The sequence below is a fragment of the Notothenia rossii genome (genome assembly GCF_949606895.1).
Source record: "Notothenia rossii genome assembly, chromosome: 1".
Taxonomy (NCBI): domain Eukaryota; kingdom Metazoa; phylum Chordata; class Actinopteri; order Perciformes; family Nototheniidae; genus Notothenia; species Notothenia rossii.
In genome coordinates this window covers 93,683,567-93,706,684 of record NC_136912.1, presented here as the reverse complement: position 1 = coordinate 93,706,684, position 23,118 = coordinate 93,683,567, and the positions used below count along the sequence as shown (strand labels likewise).

Below are 23,118 nucleotides of genomic sequence, written 5' to 3'. Positions count from 1 at the left end.
AGCCGCTTTCACACCGAGTACTTTGCTTTTTATTACCCCAGGGCACTAAGTACCAATCGCGTTCACACTGGAGTACTTTTCCCTGAGGGAAGATTACGCAAATTAGCCGCTGACGTCACTTCTTCTTCTTCTGCTTTGGGTTTACTGGCAGGCCGCAAACAACTTCACGGCGTATACTGCCGCCCGAAGTCCCCGGCCGGAAGTCCCCGGAGTTGGGGACTGGCTTCAGTAGAAGCTGCTGGGACTCCCAGCAGCTTCTACTGAAGCCTTCAGAGTAAATCGCCAGAACGCCGACACCTCCTCTTTTCCACCGCTCCCATGTTTTCTTTTGTGTTGCCATAAGTTAGTCTCTCTGCGTTGGTGCGCTGGGCTAATGCTAATAATGCTAATGCCAGCAAATACAATGGCGGCTTCAAAACACTTTTCAGAGTTTTACGGGGCATGGTTTGCAATTCGCCCAGCCAATAGAAAATAGTACTTTTTTGGCACCACCTCTCTAGCAGGCACTGAAAATGGGGGTAAAAGTTTCCGGCACTAATTACTCTTTTTGGTGTTAGCGCGACATAAGGGGTACTAACGGAACTAAACGGGAAAAGTACTGCGGTGTGAACGCGCCTTATGGTGCTCTAGGAGGAGATTCAGGTGATAAGGTCATGATCAGCTCATTTTCAGACAGGTTTTTATAGAAATTGATCAGGAAAAAAAGAGAGAGAATCTTTTTTCCTGAAACTTTCAGAGTCTCTTTACACAGAGGGGACACATGTTGATGTAGAAGAGACATGAAGAAGAGGGGACACATGTTGATGTAGAAGAGACATGAAGAAGAGGGGACACATGTTGATGTAGAAGAGACATGAAGAAGAGGGGACACATGTTGATGTAGAAGAGACATGAAGAAGAGGGGACACATGGTGATGTAGAAGAGACATGAAGAAGAGGGGACACATGGTGATGTAGAAGAGACATGAAGAAGAGGGGAAACATGTTGATGTAGAAGAGACATGAAGAAGAGGGGACACATGTTGATGTAGAAGAGACATGAAGAAGAGGGGACACGTGTTGATGTAGAAGAGACATGAAGAAGAGGGGACACATGTTGATGTAGAAGAGACATGAAGAAGAGGGGACACATGTTGATGTAGAAGACACATGAAGAAGAGGGGACACATGTTGATGTAGAAGAGACATGGAGAAGAGGGGACACATGTTGATGTAGAAGAGACATGAAGAAGAGGGGACACATGTTGATGTAGAAGAGACATGAAGAAGAGTGGACACATTTTGATGTAGAAGAGACATGAAGAAGAGGGGACACATGTTGATGTAGAAGAGACATGAAGAAGAGGGGACACATGTTGATGTAGAAGAGACATGAAGAAGAGTGGACACATTTGGATGTAGAAGAGACATGAAGAAGAGGGGACACATGTTGATGTAGAAGAGACATGGAGAAGAGGGGACACATGTTGATGTAGAAGAGACATGAAGAAGAGGGGACACATGTTGATGTAGAAAAGACAAAGTGAAAAAGTGGATTTTGCATAATAGGTGACCTTTAAAGGAATAAAAATAGGCTGGTCTTTTGGAAAACTCTTTGACTCCTTAGTGCCATCTGAAACTTGATAATAATGCACAGTAATGACTCTGAAATCTCCAAACAGAGATCCATATACCCTAATGTTCTCCACCTACTGTGTTGTATTGAGTGTGTGTTTCCAACCACCTGACCTTGTCTGTTTGTCGAGAAAACGTTTTATATTTCTTCTGCCATTCAGCTCTCAGAACAGGCAAACAAAGGCCATTAACAAATGACACTCGAGCATATTAACTTCCTTCAACTGTAATCAATGAAATGGTATTTATAAAGCTTAATATCACCAGTTACACATATGTACTATGAGAGGGGTTTACAATGTGTCCAGCATACGAAACCCTCTGCCTTTGGACCAGTGGCGGATTTAGGATTGTAGGAGATCCGGGGCTTAGCCACAATTTTGAAGTTGTTGAGCAGGGGGGGCTAGCGTGAACTGTGGACTCACCGGAGCCTCGCAGCGGCGGTAGTACGCAGGCCACTGTCCCGCAGCTGCTGCCTCTCTGTTGGACTCCGGTACTGCACATTACTGACGAGACGTTTCTCAGTGAAACATTCGGGGCTTTTCAGAAAACATACGGGGCTTGAGCCCAAGTAGCCACCCCCTAGCGCCGCCACTGCTTTGGACCCTCGCGGCGCCGAAGAAAATACCCCCAAAGAAACATCACGATTAAAGGGACAAATGGAAGAATCATCGAGGAGATCAATAGAGGAAGGACAGAAAGACATGTAATAGATGCCTTGTGTACAGATTAAAATTACATAATTGTATTACAACATGAAAATCCAAAGGAAACATTATTAATAATATAATATTGCACGCCTTGCTCTAACAAAAGATGTGAACACGGTTTCAGGGCGAGCAGACATCAATTATACGTAATATATATATATATATATATATATATATATATATATATATATATATATATATATATATCTCTTTCCAGACACACATAGAGAAGAATATAGGTAAAAGGTTGCTGAAAAGAAATAGCTCAAACAGAACCTGCTTTCAAGTCCCTGCATTGACTTCTAGTTATTCATAATAAAGATTTTAAGAGCATATAAGTCTTTGTATAAATGTGTCAATGATTATACAGTTGCCATGATATGTTGCAGTCTTAATTAAGCTCTCATATAAACAGAGGCTTTATCCACAAATCTCAATCAATAAACTTTTCATTTGTAACACAAAACATTTCCCAAATTGGGATCAATAAAGTTCTATCTCATCTTAACCAAACCCTAGAGTAGCCTTAGGCCCTAGCCACACAGAAACGGAAACAAACCGAATTCGATATCAAAAGAGCCTTCCATCCACACACAATAGGCACCAGGAACGTGTCCTTCCACATGAGACCGCTCGACCCGCTGGAGACGCTGTAGTACATATGCCGGGCCTGTAAGTGGCGCCAAAAAATACACCAAAAGCAGCCAAGAAGACTTTCCCGAGCATGGTTGCCATGGTTGCAGGGACGTGCACAGGTACGGGCTATTGTTGCCCGGGCAACGGCCCGTTTGGCCTTTTTGGCTGACCTGCCCCTCTGGAGAGAGCGAGAGTTTGTTTTTCTTTTTTCTGTTGCAGGCGAATCAACATGATAAGCCCACAATTAGTATTGTAGCGTCTCGCTTGATTTTGAGTTGTCTCATGGCAGTTAGGCTATAAGGGACAAACCAGGGGACTTTACTTCCTCTTGATACCGTCGGTTATTTACAAAAAAACACCTAAATATAGCCTACTTGTTGTTTTTGTGCTTCTGTCTTTCTGTGTCTTTTCATCTGTAAACTCCCTCAACGGGGCCGCTCGCTCTCTTTTCTTGATCGCCCTCTCACGGGTGAACAGTTCACTGTCCCGCTTCATTGTAGGATTTCTGCCATGTCTCTACCACTTTAGTTTGACCATCTCTGTTATTAAGTTATGGAATACTAAATAAATAAGTAATTAGATACCCCATTACTGGCTGCGCTCATAAAGGATGATAAAAATGCGAATTGAACTGGTTTAATTAATTAGTGAGTTTATTTAAGGTAATTAGTTAGAGGCCCTATGTTATCAGTATGTCTGGACTGCACAGCAGTTACAATGGTCAAACTACATTAGAACAGAATTGTCCAAATGTTGTCTTTAGTTACTAACATTAGATATTTTTGATGAGATATGGACCGCAAAACAAACAATTTCCCTGGTTTTCATTTTTAAAATCAAGTCACCGAATGCAAGTAGTCGCCTTAGCTTATTTTGTTATGAGATGTGAATTACTGTTCAATTTAGTTGATGTAATAATCGTTTGGTTTCTTTTACATTAAAAACAAGTTTCAAAAGGTCTTGTGTTTTTTATCGGGGGGAGGCCCTTTTTCCAGTTTAGAGCAATAGCCCCTCCAAATGTCTGTGCACGTCCCTGCATGGTTGCCCTTCTGTTTATTCTCCGCGGTGGATTTAGCAGCAGAGGTGGGGAGAGGCAGGGCTCTGGCTGTTTCTCTTTTTCTCCCTCCCCGAGGCAAGCGTGTGTTCCTGCTGTAAATCTCTCCGGTAGTCCACCAGCAGATGAAAAACACCCACCTGCCCGCGTCTTCCAAGGGACGAGGCGGAGAGGCAGAGTTTCCGTTACAATACGCCTGTCAACATGTCCGTTAAAGTAGAAATCATCCAGACAAAATTAGAAAAGTGCCGGTCAAAGGTCTTCTTTGTTATTTTTTGAGCTTTAAAACAAATGAATAACGACTCTAATAATATAATACACGGAGCCTCTCTTTTCCTCCCCCTCTCCTGACAGCCCGTCAGTGTTTTCGTTATCAGGAAATGATCGTAGGGCGTAATCACGGAGCAGCTTGCCCCCCCAGAGCGTTGCGTCCGCAGATCTACCCACCTTGGGACCCGTTATCGTTATCCGCGTTTCCCTGTCGGCCTCGTGTGGCCGAACCGTCTATAAGATAGAGAACTGTATACATACGACCCGTTTCGTCACCGTGTGGCTTTAGTGGCCTTAGTGGCCTTGAATCAGGTTCTGTAAATCTCATGTTGATTTCTTTCAATATAAAGGACTGGGAAAGGTAATAAACACTGAAACTAAACCAATGATTAGAAGCAGTATTAATAGTAGAACTAGTGTTGGTGTACAGTATTTGTTGAGGCTTATTTCTTGACTCAAAAAGGTTAAAAGAGACGGCTGTGAAAGTGTGAAAGCAAGGCAAAGATACTAAACCTAAAAAGTTACACATTCAAAAGATGTCTTCTTTATTCTCATACTTGATAAACACCACATCGTGGGTTGAAACAGAAAGCCTGATAAGGTTAGATAAAAAAAGATGGTGTCAATCCATGCAAACATTGAAAAGGCAAAAGGTCCTTAATGTCAGCTGGAGTTTGCATAGTCAGCTAATGCTATGCAAAGGCTAGAATTTGTGTACTGCTGTCAAATATAATCGATCTACTTTTAATAGGAATTCTAGCCGCAGTAGTTTGAACAAGCTGGATGCTTTAATGTAAACTTTAGGATGCAGTAGGCGGCATGAAAATAATCCAGTTTGGATTCAACTAAGGTGTTTCTGTGTCAGCTACTACTGAGATACGTTATGAGTGCAGTTTTTTTTATAGGAGATGCAAAATAGAGAGGCTGCATAATTGTATAGAAATTAAAATAAAGAGTATGAAAATAGCAGGGTACTATCAGCTTGTATTGCATTGCAAAACTCAAGAAATAGCACTTTGGGTCTATTTGCAGTTAAGTAGAATATGTCAAATACATGTCACCGTACTACACTATATTTAAAACGGATTATATTTCACATTAAAAGCTCATCATAGTTCAATGTTTTCTTGGGTAATATTGTAATTTTACAGGGTTTAACAGGTTTTTAAAGATGAACAGAAGATCTAAAGATAAAAAGATGTGTTGATTTGTTTGTGACTGACAAGGTAAGGCTAATTATTTGTTCAATAGTTTTAAGTTTATTTCAATATCTTTGCTTTTTTAATGACTGTTTTAATGCTTTTTTTCATTTTTGAAAGCACTTTGAATTGCCTTGTGTTGAAGGTAACTTATATAAATAAACTTGCCTTGCCTCAGGCATGATCTCTAATATCAAACAAACTGTCTGTAAAATATTCACCTCTTCGTTTGTGAACATCTTAACTTGCCAGCAGATTTTCTGACTGTAACACAGTTTTAAAGTTTAGCACTCACCACTCTCAAAGCAAGCATCAAACAGCAGATGTCCTTTCCGCTGCGCTCCGGAGTAACCTGGCGGAGTCACCATCAGTTTGTTTACGTTCCCCACCAAGGCGTCCTCTGCCCCCGCTTCACTGCCTGGAAAACAGGTGCAATGTGTAGCATTAACAGGAGTGTCACTTTATGCAAAGGTGTTGATTAAAATGTGTGAAGTAAGCCTTTTCTGACTTCCTTCTAAAGTATGTAAGCCCTTATCGAGAAGATGAATCACTTCGTCTCTCTTACAGGATAACAGATGGCTAACCTTAAAATAAAAACATATGCTGCCATACAGATTTGTTCTTTTACTGGTGGTGTGCAAGTGAGATACTGTCATTCTGATGGGTCTTAGTTATGGTTTAAGATGTTCAAACGGCAACATTTTTATTATTTTATTTGATAATTTATCTTTTACCATCTATTACCACAATCAATACACTTATGGTAAATCTATTTACACTGACAGAAAAGCAATATGCTTTATTTCAAGAGTTCATTAACCTCTCACTTGTATCTGTGATTATATAAGAAAACCAAATAACTCATGTTTACAACATTAAACAGCACAACAGTAGTTTAACCAGGCTACTTTGGGAATAAAAGGTTATGAGTTCATCCTTCAGAGAAGAATCAGAACATACTTTCCATCACACATTGGTGTAACTTAATTTCGTAAATAGGAATAGACACAAATAAATAAAAGCAGTGAAAAAAGCAGAGTTATAGCAGTAATGAGACGGCACTACGATTAAATGAAATGTCAATGTCTAATTTATGTGATCAAAAAACATCTGCAGCAACTGAATATATCTGAAGCTTCAATTTGTATGAGGTGTTATTACTTGCATTTAAATATATATTCATTGTGGTTTTATTTAAAGTTGTAGGAGGTCAAAAATATAACAATGAATATATGACAATTTATGAGGTATATTATATTTTAAGTGGAGGGCTGTGCAGATTTTTAGAGAGGTATAGGGAGGTAGTTATTGCTTACTGTATACGTAAAGATATTTCCACTGCTTTTTGGTTTAAATCGTTTAAACCTGTGTGTGTCCAGGCATTATGGGTAACTGTCAATTAACATCAGTAGTACCGACAGCAGGTTCATTAGCTACACAGCAGGAGGAGCTATCCCCAGGTAACAGAGCTAGCTAGCAGATACAGGTAGCAAACACACCTGCACTAGGCTTACGTTGTACTCTAAGTGAAGTGGTTAACAAGCCAGTATTATTCCTTGAGCTAAATTGCAAGCAAATACTGTGATAATTAACCGGCTAACGTAATTAGCAGCGCGTTAGCTCTTAACAAGCTAATGACATGTCTCTTGTTTACATTCCTGCACCTGCTATGCTAGCTAGTAGGTTAGCACACTTCACGTTAGCGTCCGTTTTAAGACGCGGAACGAGCCCGAAACATGCAGCTTTTATATCTCAGACAACGGGGCATTATTAGTGTCCTTTGGGCTTGTCTAGCAACGGAGAATAAGCCAGGTGAGGCTCGTATTTACACACCAGTCTCGACGTCTCTAGCTGTGTTTTCCTCCATCTTCCTCTCCATTCTGTCACACAGCGGCAGCGGACGCTCCATGTGTGTTGCCAGGGCAACGGAGCAGGAGGCAGAGGGAGAGGCGCTGTCATCAGTGAGTCCTGCAGGAACACAGGACACCACTGTATACACTTTCTAAACACTGCAGGTAAGAGGAGTGCAGATGTTGGATTAAATGTACTTAGATATCAGGGTAACAACGGGCGTCAATCGTTGTCAAATTCAGCAATATCAGTCCATTTATAATGCTAAATCATCATCTCAAGAGCAGAGGTGGGAAGTAACTACATTTACTCAAGTACTCAACTTAAGTACAATTTTTACTTAGTACTTCTACTCCACTACAGTTCAGAGGTGATGAATGGTGTACTTTTACTCCACTACATGTATTTAATACCTTTAGTCACTTTACAGTTGTGGATGAATGATGTGAAATATAATCAAGTGTTAAATCAGACTTTAGTTCCACCTGGAGTAAATCCACAAGCTACCCTGCAGTATACAAAGTCATTCAAACTAGCTGCACCTTTACCAGCTTTGAGAACACTTTCATGATCAATCATTATAAAACATATCATATCTATTATTCTGAAATGGACCAATCTGCACAATGACTACTTTTACTGTCGCTACTTTCACTATATTTTGATGATAATACTTTCCTACTTTCACTTGAGGAACATTTTTGAATGCAGTACTTTTACTGTAACAGAGTACTCCTACACTCTGGTACTTCTACTTTTACTCAAGTACAAGATCTAACAACTTAAAATCATATTTACATTGACACCACTGAGGCTTAAATACAAACTCTTTAGACTGAAAGCACAAAAGGGCTTTTTGATCAAATACCTGTTTTTTGCAAATTGCTTGATTGCACAATATTTAGAATTATAATTTGGTTGACATACTGTAGGTAAGATGGACAAGTTCAGATGTTTAAATATATGCACTTCAATGTGAGAGCAACAGAAAGCGTTAATAGTTATTAAGTACAGCAAAAATGCAGATCAAAATGTGTAATACTTATTTCTAACCCTTGTCTAAACAGTTAAGTAGAGAAATAGAGTAAACTTATTTTTGGAGAATATTGTTTTTGCAGGTTTTTGTTAAAAACATTCTGCATTAGTACATAAAGGCACTCTTTTTGTCCTCATTATTCTAACAGCAATTACTTATAGCGCCATTAAAGCATCTGCAATTAAATGTATGTGGCATATTTGATATACATCAATGGGAGAGATAGCTAAAAAGACAAACAAGGGCACAAACCAATAGCACAATAAGGCCCAAGAGAGAAAAACAAACGTATATTCAAATAAGTAAGACAGCTACCATTAACCAGTTATCGTTGACCTTTATTCAAATGTGACCTTCACCCTCCTTTGGACTTCTACTATATTTTTAACAATGGTCCCAACATTCTCCGTCTTCCTTCTTGAGTTAAAGCTTCTCCAAATATATGGATTAGTGTAATATTCAAACTGTGTGTGTGTGTGTGTGTGTGTGTGTGTGTGTGTGTGTGTGTGTGTGTGTGTGTGTGTGTGTGTGTGTGTGTGTGTGTGTGTGTGTGTGTGTGTGTGTGTGTGTGTGTGTGTGTGTGTGTGTGTGTGTGTGTGTGTGTGTGTGTGTGTGTGTGTGTGTGTGTATTTAAGGTAAGGGGAATGTTGTCTTTGGCACAGTGCTACAGTCTCTTGCGTTACAAAAAACATCAAAAACAAAATGAAAACATCTTCAAACCTAAAAGACCTACATTTGACATTGACACCAGTAGAATTAAAGTGCAATGTTCTAAAATGCCTTTATATTTATTGCTCTATTGCAGTAAGATTTAGCATCAGAGAGTTTAGCAGCTTGATGGATGCTGGAACAAACGATAGCTTCGAGCGCTTTAATTTGCACTTTGTCACACGCAGTCTTCCTCCTCGTGGCAGAGCTTCGTAAGCTGTCAGTGTGGCTCATGAAAACTCGCTTTTTAAACATACATTTCAGTCTCAAAACCAAACACTAACATTCCCAAAATGTATAAACTGAACTTTGTTATTATGATACGGCAACATATTCAGTGTGAAACATAGTTGACTCACAACAGTCACATTTTACAGGCTACACACTAGCAATGCCGTTACGCTGCCTCTCAACTGCAATCAGTATATTGTACACACCTATTATAACAACCATACCTGCATTTCTTATGGTATTTTCAGAAGAGAAAGCCAGTGATTGCAGACAGCAGCAGCCAGAGATTCAGAATTATCCTGCAGATTGATTAAAGCTGGAGGTTTTCTAGACAATTGGAGCATAGATGTCATCAAGGCCAATCAAGCCTGGCCCTATTCCTTTCCCATTACAAAGGCTGCACCTGATTAAGTACATCAAATGAGCAGTCGCACAGCTCCTGGAGCAAGAGGCATGCAGGCTGCTGCTAATTTCCAGGTTATAAGCTGTGTGTAACAGGACCAAATGAATAAGACCAGAGAGAGGCCAATGATTTTTCTCCGTGTGTGTGATCTGTATTTGATGGCAAGCATCAGGCCGCTGAGTAGATAGGTCGGACTGATTATTTCTCAGATGACAGGAAGAGAATACAGAGCTGCAGTGTAATATTTCGTTAAAATTGAAAATTGAATATCTGTCCTCCATGCTATGTCATTCCTTTAACACTGCGCCAATTAAAGGGCTCGACGGTGGCACAATCATTCATTTTCAAGAGGGAGATTGAAATTGAATTATGGCGCATGAGAAGAATGAATTAGATATGCTACATGTTTCCCTTGTTTCGGAGCTCTGCATAGGAGTGGACGAATTTACCACAAGACCAACGCTGTTTGGTACCCGGACTTATGGCAAGACTCATATTTGGTTGCTGGCTTTTTTTTATTACATTTGAAATTATTTGGTATACTAACAAAATGTGATACACTTTAAACCACATGTGTCAAACTCAAGGCCCGGGGGCCAAATCAGGCCCTTGGTGGATTAAATTTTGGCCCGCAGGATAATTTCTAATTACTATTAGATCTGGCCCTCCGGTATATTCCAAGTATCTGGCTTAGTGTGCATCACAGAGCAGCACACTGAGTTTAATGGATGTTTCCTTCTGCACTTTCTCTCTCACGACAACAGGGCATGTTTGGTTTCTCTTTGAGGGAAATAGTTTTGTTGAAGCTGTTGTTGGCCTGTGGAAAATGTACTCATAAGAAATGACTCTGGAAAAGCTGCAGATAGAGCCATAAGAAATGAATGCAATTGATTATTTAAAGTTTAATGTTGTTTTTATAGACAATCATTTAAGCTTTGTTAGTTCCAGGTTTAATATTTGCATTAAGTTCATTTCAATAAGTTCTGCAATAAACATTGAACCAGTCCGGCCCTCCACTAGTACCCATTTTTTTTTTTTTTTTTTTTTGGCCCACTGTGTATTTGAGTTTGACACCCCTGGTCTAAACTAAAGTAGATAAAATAACAAAAAAACGATATATAAATTGAAACAAATGATAATAATGTTGAAATCTACTCATTACAAACAATTACATTTAATAAATTACTTACAATGTTCTAAACATGGTGTCCCATGTTGGAACTGGTAAAAGAGAATGTCTTAGAGTTTATGACAGAATAGTTATTTCTTCCTGATGGCTTTCCTTTTCTTTTAACACTCAACGTCTTCCTCGAAAACGTGTTTGAAGAAGGGGAAAAAATAGCAACTCTTTCAACCATAACCCCTCCACTTTCCGCCCGAGTAACTCTGCATGCGTTTCGTATGTGTTGATGGTGATATGTGATATTGTGCCATGACATGTGCTAAGTGCAGCAATGATTTAATGAACACGTCCATCACCGCGAAACAGGACGACATGAAAGAGAAACACCGTCCATATCGTGGTTCCTCATATTTTAATGATCTCTCAGGAGAGGGTATTTTTACATGCTTATCAAAACATTTTTTACCTCTAATGATTTCTCAACATATGAATGTGCTTCGCATGTTCATACTCCTGTCAGGGTTTCACACAGGAATCTACAGTAACATTAAGAAAGTGTGGCTATTTTAAGTGTGGGTGCTATTGAGTGGAGGCAGCATGACAATCCCATGCATGTCAGAAAGCTCCGGGGGGAAAGTAGCTTTATCCCAGCAATGGTATTTTTAAGCCTTCCTGTTCATTTTCTTAACAATAAACGCTTTCCTCTAAACTGTGAAATGATCAAATAAGTCAGTGTGTGAAGTTCAATTCCATAAAAAAATATAATCTTGTTTATCTCTAGCCTGAAGCTTGATGTGCAGCCGAGGGGGAGCAGAGCTATGTTTTCATATTTGTATTCCAGCAAGTACAGGGAAACCCTTTTTACCGTCGGCCATCATCAACGAAGGAGGAAGTCATGCACAAATCAAAACACAGAGCAGCACGTTGGGATGGATGTGAGAGGCAGAGGTGAGGGGGGGGGGGGGGGAGCAGCCAGCAGTACACAGAGAATCACTATGGTGACAGCAATCACGGGGCTCAGGGGAGGGAAGCTTGGTCCGAGAGGAAGGCTTGAGAGGCAGCTGACGGAGGAATCAGCCCTCACTCCGGATGATCCGACTGACAGCTACCCCCCCCCCATGGCTCTGCCGGACCCCCCCCCCCCCCCCCCAGAGAACGATGGGTCTACAGTACAGGGATGCGGCTAGCAGACCCCTTTTTATTTCAAGGCAAATAATTGACGCCAAGAGATATCCCTGTCTTCCACATATCCTGCCACTGATGGAAATGTAAAAACGTGTTAATTTAAAACATGTATTACACGCCGCTTCCTCGACAAGTGTGAGTATCTCCATATTTTTCCCTTTTCCTGTTTTGCATAAACACCCGTTAAATCTTAACAGTTTGCTAACACTTCCTCTGCCTTGTATTCACTGTTAGCCCCTCTCTCACCCATTAATTGTCACCCTCATTTCTCTCTGTATCCGTCACTTCCTCTGCTGCTCCCTCCCTCCCTCCCTCCCTCCCTCCCTCCTTCCCTCTCCACTATGCTGGACACAGTCCACCTAAACAGATGGTTCAGTGTCAATAGGCTGCTATTAACTGGCCGCTCTCCCCACTCTGATCCACGACAGCAAAAAGCACATTCAAAGCACTGGGAATAAATCCACTGCCATGCTGATGGAGTGTGACGCCACTAAGATTAGCATTAGGGAAGATGATCGTGAATCCCGTCTACAATATATTTGATTTCCCTATAAACCTAGGCTTTAATTTCTTGCACATCTTGCATACACTAGATGCAGAAAAAACACACTGAGTCATACTCTCGCAGGTGTTATCGACCCAAACCAAACATGTAGTGAATCACATCCTTGGCACAGGTCTCCCTAATCTTTTTTCTCCCCTTGTTTACTCCCCCTGTAGTTGGGATCTCCTGCCATGCCTGTGACTAGCTGCTTCGTCATCTCCGTGCCACACCCTGCCGAGGAAAAGGACAACCACCTGACCTTGATGCTCACATCAGCCCAGCCCTCGCCTCTCTGCTCTGCTGCCCGTTACACAGAGGTACCGCTCTCCTGAGGTCTGCTGACACTGTACATTATTCATTATTTGACGTTTTCCTGTCACAAAAACACCTCAGAGGAATTATGTTCCCCCCCCAAACTCTTTAAGTGTCCTATTCCACACTGGATTGTACAACCTGTTTTTGTAGGAAACATAATTAGATAACTGGTAATTACAATAACAACCCCTAACCAATGTAGTTATCCCTGAATGCAATTATTATTATTTAGCAGTGAGCAGCTTCTATAAGTGCAAAAAAGACATACATGTGTGATATAGGCACACACGAGGAAAGAGGGGAGAAGAAAATGGAAAAGATAGGAGTGGCACGGGGAGGAAGGGATGTGGCGGAGATGGTGTCGCTGTTGCTAGAACAGTCTTCCCACCTTGTGGTAGCACGGCGAACTGTAGCTGCATCAATGCGTGAGCAATAGGAGGAGAGAGAGAGTGATGCAGGGAGGGATGGAGTGAGAGAGGGAGGGAGAGCAAAGGAGCGAGCTAGAGGGAGTGATACACAGAGAGAGAGAGAGAGAGAGAGAAGGGAGGGGAGTTTAAACTAAGTGCTATGTTTTGGGACAGGCTAATCTGCTAGCGAGCAGTGTGAGGATCGGAGCGTATTGTGTGAGCCAGTGTGCGGGGGACAGATAAGGGAGCCATCCAGCCCGCCAACACGACCCACCGACCTACCGACCGCCTGACTGCCTGTTTTAATGTGCTGACTCTGGGGAGATTTAAAAAAAACCAGCATATTGACTCCTTAGACGTGTGCGGAGACCCTGGGCACAAACGCCAGCACAGCAGCCACAGCAGAGGACAGGCAGACACAGACAGGGGAGACAGAAAAATCATCCCAACTCCAAAAAATCCGAACATTTTAAGAGGATTTTTTTATCCCCCCTCTTTTCTCAGTTGATTTCATTTTTTCTTTTTTGTGTTCCCGGGGACTGACTCCTCCTGACAGCCGCAAAGAGACGAGAAAACGACAGGAGCAAAAAGAACCTGAAGAGAATCTGAACATTTTAAAAAGGACAGAACGACATACAAAGAATCTGAACATGTTCGAAATAAGCCGAACACTCAACGCCGCTTTGTTGAGCAATGAGGTAAAGACATTTGGATTTATTCTCTCCACACTTCACCTGTGTACGTCCGCTGCCAACCATTCTGTCATGTGTGTCTGTTGTATGTCCGTGTGTGCACTTCTGTTTGGGGATGATTGATAACAGCAGCTGTTTCATATTTCCCCGGCACAACATTGGGTGAAAAAGCGGCTCACACTCATCCTTGCTCGTAATAACAAATGGAGAGCTGGTGCCTAGACTTTACACCCCTCTATTGTCACAAGAGGTAGCTATCAAACCCACCCAACATAGGCTTGCTTGTGAAATTGCCCACCTGGGGCTTGAAATGGTATGCGTGCCCACATGTGCACGTACAGTATGTCCGTAAGTGGGAGTGTGTATGTTCGCACATGCATTTGTGTGTGAGCAAAGTGTTCTGTAATCCCCCTCTACCTCCTCTTTCTTCATGTCCCCCCCCCCCCCTCCCCACTCCCCACTCCCTCTTCTGTCCTTTACCATTCTCACCGTCCTTCCTACCTGCTGTTATCTGCTCTCCCCCTCTCGAGCCCCATCTCTCTCTCTCCCTCCCTCTCTCTCTCTCTCTCTCTCTCTCTCCCTCTCTCTCTCTCTCTGCCCCTCTCCTCCTGTGTCTGTGTATGAGTGTGTGTGTTCTGTGAGCAGCATCTCAAGATGATGGCGAGGTACGGGCAGCTCTCGGGACTAGCAGCCAGTGGCGTGGGCTCCGTCCCCGAGACGCACTCGCAGCTATTTCCCAGGGATCTCCTGTCATCGCCGGCCCAGATGGGCTACAGGTCACCCCCGGTAAGAGGATAGACGGACCGATATATATATATATATACACCTCCATCTCTTTAACGATCACAGGCAGGCATAATGCTGGAGGAAAGAAACTGGGAAATAGTGTGTGCATTGGTGTCTGCGTGAGGAAAAGAGCAAAAGGGCAGAAAGAGAGCAAATCAATTGTGGGATTCTGCCTGTATCCCCAATGGATAGTATTAGTAAATATTTACATTGTTATGTTTGTTCAATTACGGACGCCTACTCTGTCTTTAGCCTCTGCCAGTCAGACTGTTATCAAGGGAATTTGAGGTGTTGTGTGCATGCATGTGTGCGTGTCGGTAATATATTTTGTTGGTTGTATTGTGTGAATGATGTTAGCGTGTGTGCAGCGTTTTAATTCACTGTTTGTATTTAAAGCTGAATTATGTTCCATTCTGATTCATTGAATAGGCTCTACCATTTTCAACTTTATATAGCATCTCTGAAATTGATTTGTCTTTCTCCACGCCCTCAGGGGATGTACATTTGCAAGACGACAGATTTGGAATGACATTAGATCATAACCATCAATCCAATTCAATTGCAAATTAACAACTGACAAGTCACATTAGCAGAGGAAGCTGGCACGCTGTAGATAGACGGGATGTATTCTGCACTGGAGACAACATTACCATTTACATAGGACTTCAAGAGGAAGGGAATGAGAGAGAAAAAGGGGCATGAGAAAACCCTGAGCGTTTAGGCAAAAGCGTTGTAAGAAAATCCCTGACTCGCCGCATTAAAGCGACATGGGTGTCTAATCCGCTGTGGGCTCTTCATTGGTTCGGCTCCCCTTCAAACTGGCTCAGATCCACACCCCAGAGCCTCCCGGAAGCCTTCATAACCCACTGTCATGCTGCTGACTGTACCCAGGGGTTTCCGTCAACTGTATGCAAATGTGCGGCGAGGATAAGCGGCGAAATAACGCTCCATGAGGAGTTCGAAAAATGTTTTTGAATTCTTACACGAGTTCAAAGACGCCTGTCCAGCGTTGTGTTGTTATTTCACAGCGCACAGATTGACTGTGTTTTCTGCCCGTTCAGACTCTCAGCAGTGTTATCTGCTGTTTGCATAAAGCTGCTGGACCATGAACTATTTGTTGAAACCAGTGGAACTAATTAGCTGAATTCATTATATAAACGTGATTGACGTGTAAACATGTTTTGATGCATGTTATCGGCGTTGTATTGAGTGGAGGAGCTGGATTTGGGGTGATTGCTTGACAAGCTGATTATAGGGTGAAATAAGAAGAGCAGGGGCGAGTTGATAGAAATTATTATAAATGAAGAACCGTATCTGCATTCGTAGATTTATTTCTGCTAAAATGATTTATTTTGTGATTTTGCGAATTTGTCATCAATGTGGTCAATTGTGGTGACAAGGCATGTTCAATGTGTGTGTGGGCGACTATGGGTGTGTGTAAGCGCATATGCTTGTGTTTGAAAATACGCGTGTGTGCCTGCATGATTACCCTGGTTAAAAAAGACCATCGTTATAGTGATTAATGGTGCCTTCATTAAGCACAGCGAGATCATTTGCATACATTAGATAAATGTGCTGGAAGACTCTGATGGCTTTGCTGTGTGAAGCCTCTGAAGCAGCGTCGAGTTTGCTACCTCGGAAATACAACCTCGGAAATACAATCTATAGCCGCAGCACAACTGTGTATGTCAAAAATGGAGTGCTATTTTACTTTGTTTTGATAATATCACATTAAGGTGTTTTTCCATTTAACGCACCGCTGCCTTAAATGAATAAATAGCTAAATGGTTTCCTTCTTAACGCACAATTCGCCTGCGGTAAAGTTTACCATTACTTCCCCTGGATACACTGTGTATTCAGTTTGTTTAGACTAGAGCAGCGTGTGTGTGTGTGTGTGTGTGTGTGTGTGTGTGTGTGTGTGTGTGTGTGTGTGTGTGTGTGTGTGTGTGTGTGTGTGTGTGTGTGTGTGTGTGTGTGTGTGTGTGTGTGTGTGTGTGTGTGTGTGTGTGTGTGTGTGTGTGTGTGTGTGTGTGTGTGTGTGTGTGTGTGTGTGTGTGTGTGTGTGTGTGTGTGTGTGTTGTGCACCCTTCAAGCTGTATGATGGTGCCTTTAAAAGAGCATTCAAAACCATTAAATTCAAAACCCACCAGAAGGAGAGATTGCAATTAATCAAATTCAGACTGATATTCTTCTGTTCAAAATGAGCATCCGCGCTTTCATTTAACAGCATTAGGATGAATCCCGGCCATGTCACCCTTCACAAAGCGGGGAGAACTAAAAGAACATGTGAGCAATAACTGGAATGCAAATGAATCCATATTTCAGTCACTGAGATCTAATTTTCAAAAGCCAACATCTAAAATCTGCAGTGCGCCGTGCTTCAGAGCTGAATGCTGTTAATTTGTAGAAAGCTCCACTGATTACCCACTGCAGGCAGCTGCCGTTCTCCATGTGACACGAGGTTTTGTTTGACAACTCCAAGCTTTCCTGTTTCAACATGGAGAAAAAAAGAAGGTTTAATTTGAACCCTGCATGAAGAGGTTCATCATCATCAGCGCAACAACAAACAGACGAATCAGGGAGGTAGCTACGGTGTATTAGGAGCCAGGAGATAGTTAGAGGTCATCTCTATTTCATAACAATGATTAGCTGCTTCCATCTGCCGCTCGCTGCACTTCCCCTTTCCTTGATTGCTGTGTTCTCTATATCCAGGAAATTAGTTCATTTATGCTCAACAACCCCGCCGTCAGTGAGGCGTAAACAGGTGCAGCACAACGAGCGACGTCACAGAGGGAGGACAACGCTCACAGTGAGAAAAACAGAGCCGCAGATCAGATAGGAAAAACACAGCATCGAGGACAATAACAACAGGGCCACGAGTACAACGGTGCCGGATTAATGCTGGAAATACAAAAGCTAATGTCGCTGTTGGAATACATGTTACATAAATCATTAGGTTACTTTTTAAAGATATACAAATAGAGCTCTCAAATATATAATGTTATCCTTTTTATTTGTAACTGTGCTCACAGTAGCACATAACATGGCCGTTGGTTGTACTGCAGTCAAACTTTTCAGCTTAAGGGAGTAGACAAAGACACTTGCTATTGAGCCATATCATCCCTATAGCATACATCAAGTCAGATTATGACTCCACCGTGTCGTAGAATTTACACGCCACATCATGTGAACACGGGGTGTGTGTGTGTGTGTGTGCATTATGTCATGTTTGCACTTGATATGAGCACATGTGGTGTGTCAGTTACGGGGAGCACAGAGAGGCTGAGAGACACTGTGAGGGGAGCCTACAGGGCTATGATTTGTTGGAAAAACTGTGTGTGTGTGTGTGTGTGTGTGTGTGTGTGTGTGTGTGTGTGTGTGTGTGTGTGTGTGTGTGTGTGTGTGTGTGTGTGTGTGTGTGTGTGTGTGTGTGTGTGTGTGTGTGTGTGTGTGTGTGTGTGTGTGTGTGTGTGTGTGTGTGTGTGTGTGTGTGTGTGTGTGTGTGTGTGTGTGTGTGTGTGTGTGTGTGTGTGTGTGTGTGTGTGTGTGTGTGTGTGTGTGTGTGTGTGTGTGTGTGTGTGTGTGTGTGTGTGTGGTGTGCTGGCCACCAGTACTGCAGGGAGTGCCGAGAGATCAGCAGCTGAGCCTGTGTCCCGCTGGGAGCCATCACTGCAGAATGGAGCAGGTGTCTGCAGGCTCATTCACACACACACACACACACACACACACACACACACACACACACACACACACACTGTATAGCTAAGTGAACTCTTTCCCCTCAATGTCTTCTTTTTTTGTGCACACCCTACCCGATATTTCCACCCAATATAGCCTGCCTGCAGTTTGCCTTTTACTGCGCATTTCATCACACATCAACGTGTTTACGATTGATACCTATTTTCTGTAAAAAATACAAGGTTCAACTTCATATTATTGCTTTCAGCTAACCTAATACAGTAATGGGAAATGTGTTGACATAATACATTTAAAAAAAATCAGATTTTTCAGAGCATTGATTCAGTAGATAAGAAATAAAAAAAGGCTTGCGATGTTGATTTGATCCATAAACAAGAAGTGTAGCAACAGAATCTCCCGCCGCAGCGACGCGAGCGCCCACGCCCACCCAAAGGTCACCTTTCTGTGTTCAGGTACTCCGACCTGGAAGTAATAGCCTGTAATTTCCCCTACATAATGGCAGTGGCAGGGCGCGGAGTCTTTTCACCGCTGAATGTGCCTTGACGTTCGTGACCAGACAGCAGTTACTCATTTCAACAAACACAGAGGCATTTTTACAGAGGTGGGCGAAGGGCACAACACGTAATCCTAAAGTCAACAAAAGGGTCGCCCCCGCCGACGGAAATCCAAAGCAGGAGAATTTAAACTGCTATTATTCCCACTCTGATTGACAGGTCCTTTTTAATACACGGATTAACATAACTTAATATAACATATTCAAGTTTTCTGATGAATAATGGCTTTGAACACAGCAATAAAAAAGGCTGATGTTTTCAATTAGGAAGTGCAGGTTTCTTCTAAAAATGTACTAAATAAAACAGACGTAGGCTTTGAGGTAATACAATCAAGGAAAAATGGATGTGGACCTCAAGCACACATAGTTTATAAAGTGTTGGATAATACTCTATATCCATATTGGCCCTGAATTGTGTCGGGATTTACCTAAAGTCATAGGCTACATTTGCACAATCCAATAGGTTAAATAAACAAAATAATCTCAATTCTTGCTGCTCCGTTTCCCCTCCTTTAACTCAGAGAAAAGAATCCCAAGGCTGCTCTTTTGCTTGGTAGAGGGAAAGCATTTAATTTCAGAGCCAGAATTGTTGCCTCTCGTGGACAATGTTTCCACATCCAGTTGCAGTTATTTAATTCAGCTTAAAAGGATAAATAGAGAGAGAATAATGAAACGGAGAAGACTGGAGAGAAAGCTGTGTTGTGTTTTATACATTTTGGGAGTTCTTCAAATTTTTTATTTGCAAAGAAACATTAACAGCTATTTCTGGCATAACAGAAAAATGCCTCAACTGCTGTTTGACAGATAAATCCTGTCGGCTTAATCTAATGTCATTTTAGTCCGACATAATTTAGCTTTATGTGTGTATTAGATCATGCAGATTAACTGAATTAATTATAAACCAGATATATCAATATGTACTGCAGATATGTCAGCTTTATAAACTTCGACAATGAAAGGTATTAGCAAGCGCAAGCCCTTTACTGACCTGATAATCTCACTATAAAGGCTTCAGTTTAGTCATCTCCCTCACAATGGACACATATCCATAGCTCCGAAACAACATCCTGTTTCTCAAATGACATGTGCAGATTAGGCCCCTTTGTACGTACACCCCCATTTTGAGATATTATAAGGAGCAGACAACCATTTTGTAGGTGAGGCCTCATTCTAAGAGCAGTGAGGTGAGGGAATGTGTCTTCTTGTTGTCAGCTGCCAAACGCTGCCGATTCCTGAGTGATTGTCTGCGTTCGGGATGCTGGCATGTTTGATGAACAACCCCATTTTTCGTCCTCTCCGAATTGATAGTTTCAAAGCCAATGCGTTTTTATTGATTCGCTAATTGCGGGGGATGAGGCAAAGTATCTGCTATCACCATGAATAAATGATGTATGGCTTACTTGTGCATTAGTGGCGAGGCAGGGTGACCATCGGAGATGCATTTGCTCGCCACAATTTATAATGTATGAACAGAAAATAAAGGTTTTACATAGTCATTAGATGTTCATTAAGGGGCAGCTCAATCTAGATAGGAATTCATGAAAATAACAGAATTGTTTTTTTCCAAGGGGAGGCTAAGAGTAAGTTACACAACACAGACATGCACCGACAGCCTCATCATTATCTGCTGACCTTTCGTTCCTTTTTAATATTAAATGTATTCTAACTGCGGCATTCAGGTTCAAACAGTTCAACATACCGTCTGCTTCGAGGTGTGATTTAGTTGCTGTAAATTGAGTAAATCTACAAGAATACATATTCTGTCATATAAATATTGTCACTTCCCTCTGTGTTTGTGTTCTACCATTAATCTGTCTTGGCTTTGTTTTACGTGACATTATAATTAGTACATTCACTCGATGTATACCTTCTGTACACAATGCCTTGGAAATCATTTCTTGAGTTGTTGCTAAGGAATTTCTTTCTCTTCAAACGGCTTAATCAAAATAAATGAAACATATCTTTAAGCGTGTAGGCATTCAAACCGAGGCCCGGTGGAGTTTTTATTCTTGTGCATTGCCCACTTGCTTTTCTTCAAGCATGAGAAAGGGCGGTTAAGCATGAAGTGACATTTGGAGAGCCGGATTTGTGCAGCATGGGCATGTTTTGGTCCACAGTACCGTAGGCCATCCCTGTGAAGGTCTCTGGATCCGTCTCGTTTCTAAAAGGTTATTCCTCATCAAACGCCACGGTGCGGTGTTTATGGAGATCAGTTAGTGTGAGCTTTCTGATGAGGTTTTTAACGCAGGTGGGGATTCGGTGATTCTTATACTGTAGCGTAGTTGTTGGGAAAGCAACAATCTTAAGTCTCAGGCTCCTTCAACAGTGGAATATACTTAAGACGTAAGAGTATAAAATGTTGTTTTAAATGGATCGAAAAGGAAATGGTGCAAATGACACAATAGGCGCTTTCACACCGTAGTACTTTTCCCACAAAGGTTCCTGAGAACTCTTTAGTTCTCATGAACTAAGTACAGATCGCGTTCACACCGGAATAAGTCCCTGAGGGAGGATTAGGCAAATGAAGCCGCTGACGTCACTTCTTCTTCTTCTGCTTTGGGTTTACTGGCAGGCCGCAAACAACTTCACGGCGTATACTGCCACCCGGAGTCCCCGGCCGGAAGTCCCCGGAGTTAGGGACTGGCCTTCTGAGTAAATCGCCAGAAAGCCGACACCTCCTCATCTCCACCGCTCTCTAAGTTAGTCTCTCTGCGTTTGTGCGCTGGGCTAATGCTAATGCTAATAATGCTAATGCAAGGATAATAAAATGGCGGCTTCACAAAAAAAAGTCCCTGCTCTCTAGCAGGGCGTAAAAATGTTCTCATGAACTAATTTTAGTTCCGGATTTTTCTGGTGTGAACGCAACATTTCGGAACTATATCGGAACTAAAGTGGGGAAAGTACTTCGGTGTGAAAGCGCCTAATGGTGCAAGTCAAATGCAGGAATAGGTCAGCTACGTACATTCTGATAAAACCACTCCTATCTGCGGGGTAATAACAGTGTTGCAGAAGGGAGTGAATAAATAATGCAGATAAAATAGGTCTGAAAACGTTGTTATAGATGGCAGGTGGTGATTCTCATGTTTCCAGTTATAGCATAGTTGTTGGGAATACAACAATCTTAAGCTCCTTCAACAGTGACATATACTTAAGAGTAAAAAAAAAATTGATCAAGAAAGTAGTGCTAATGACACAATGGTGCAAGTCAAATGCAGGAATATGGGTAAACTACATACGTTCTGATAAAACAAGTCCTATCTGCGGGGTAATTCAGTGTTGCAGAAGCGACTGAAATAAATAATGCAGATAAAAGAGGTCTGGGGGGGAGAGTTGTGATTAAAGCCTCCACCAGATGGACCACAGCAGTCGCCCTGTGAGCATGGATGTACCCCGACCGGGATCAAACGTGATACGGCTGCTGTCCCCCCCCCATGCCCCCGAGCCCACCGTTTCACCCCATGATCCAGTGACCCACCTCACTGCAGCATGGCCACAGCTTCATTTCACACACATAGAATGAAATACAACAATTAACAAAATAGGTTCTGCCATCCCGGCCATGAAGTCAAAATGCACAACTTAAGAAACTCTCTAACAATGAAACGTTATTAAACTGCTCCATAGCTTCTCTTAATAACTGGACTTAAACTCCCACTGTACATTTTATATTTATATTCAATTTAACATTGAATAATTAATTTCTTGCACAATAATATCCTGCATTATATTTTGTGTATTTCCACATGTATATATATATATTCTTTTTTACTTTTTAATGCCATTTTATTTCAATTTCAGAAATATTTTGGACTGTTTATTTTGTGTGTCTTAATTTCTCTTATGTACATTGCCTTTTTCTGCTGCTGCAACACAAACATTTCCCAAATATCCATCTATCCATCTATCCATCTATCTATCCATCTATCTATCTATCCATCTATCCATCTATCCATCTATCCATCCATCTATCTATCCATCTATCCATCTACCCATCCATCCATCCATCTATCTATCCATCTATCCATCTATCCATCTATCCATCTATCCATCCATCTATCCATCTATCCATCTATCTATCTATCCATCTATCCATCTATCCATC

At 41.8% G+C, this 23,118-nt stretch overlaps 2 protein-coding genes across 5 annotated transcripts in view; one reads left to right on the top strand and one right to left on the bottom strand.

Annotated features, from left to right (window-relative positions):
- Positions 1 to 7,455, bottom strand: part of agbl4 (AGBL carboxypeptidase 4) — a 420,169-nt gene extending 412,714 nt beyond the window's left edge. Inside the window, exons 1-2 of the mRNA XM_079651018.1 lie at positions 7,317 to 7,455; positions 5,779 to 5,901 (exon numbers count right to left, since the gene is read on the bottom strand). Coding sequence (XP_079507144.1) covers positions 5,779 to 5,901; positions 7,317 to 7,392 — 199 coding nt within the window. The 5' untranslated portion in view covers positions 7,393 to 7,455. The remainder of the gene's footprint in view (positions 1 to 5,778; positions 5,902 to 7,316) is intronic.
- A 5,948-nt stretch (positions 7,456 to 13,403) lies between these two features.
- The window catches only part of elavl4 (ELAV like neuron-specific RNA binding protein 4), a 106,042-nt gene continuing 96,327 nt past the window's right edge, over positions 13,404 to 23,118 (top strand). For 3 of the 4 annotated variants that reach the window (XM_079652558.1, XM_079652557.1, XM_079652556.1), the window contains exons 1-2: positions 13,404 to 13,984; positions 14,624 to 14,764. In XM_079652558.1, coding sequence (XP_079508684.1) covers positions 13,937 to 13,984; positions 14,624 to 14,764 — 189 coding nt within the window. In that variant the 5' untranslated portion in view covers positions 13,404 to 13,936. The remainder of the gene's footprint in view (positions 13,985 to 14,623; positions 14,765 to 23,118) is intronic. The other variant, XM_079652559.1, reaches the window with a different exon arrangement.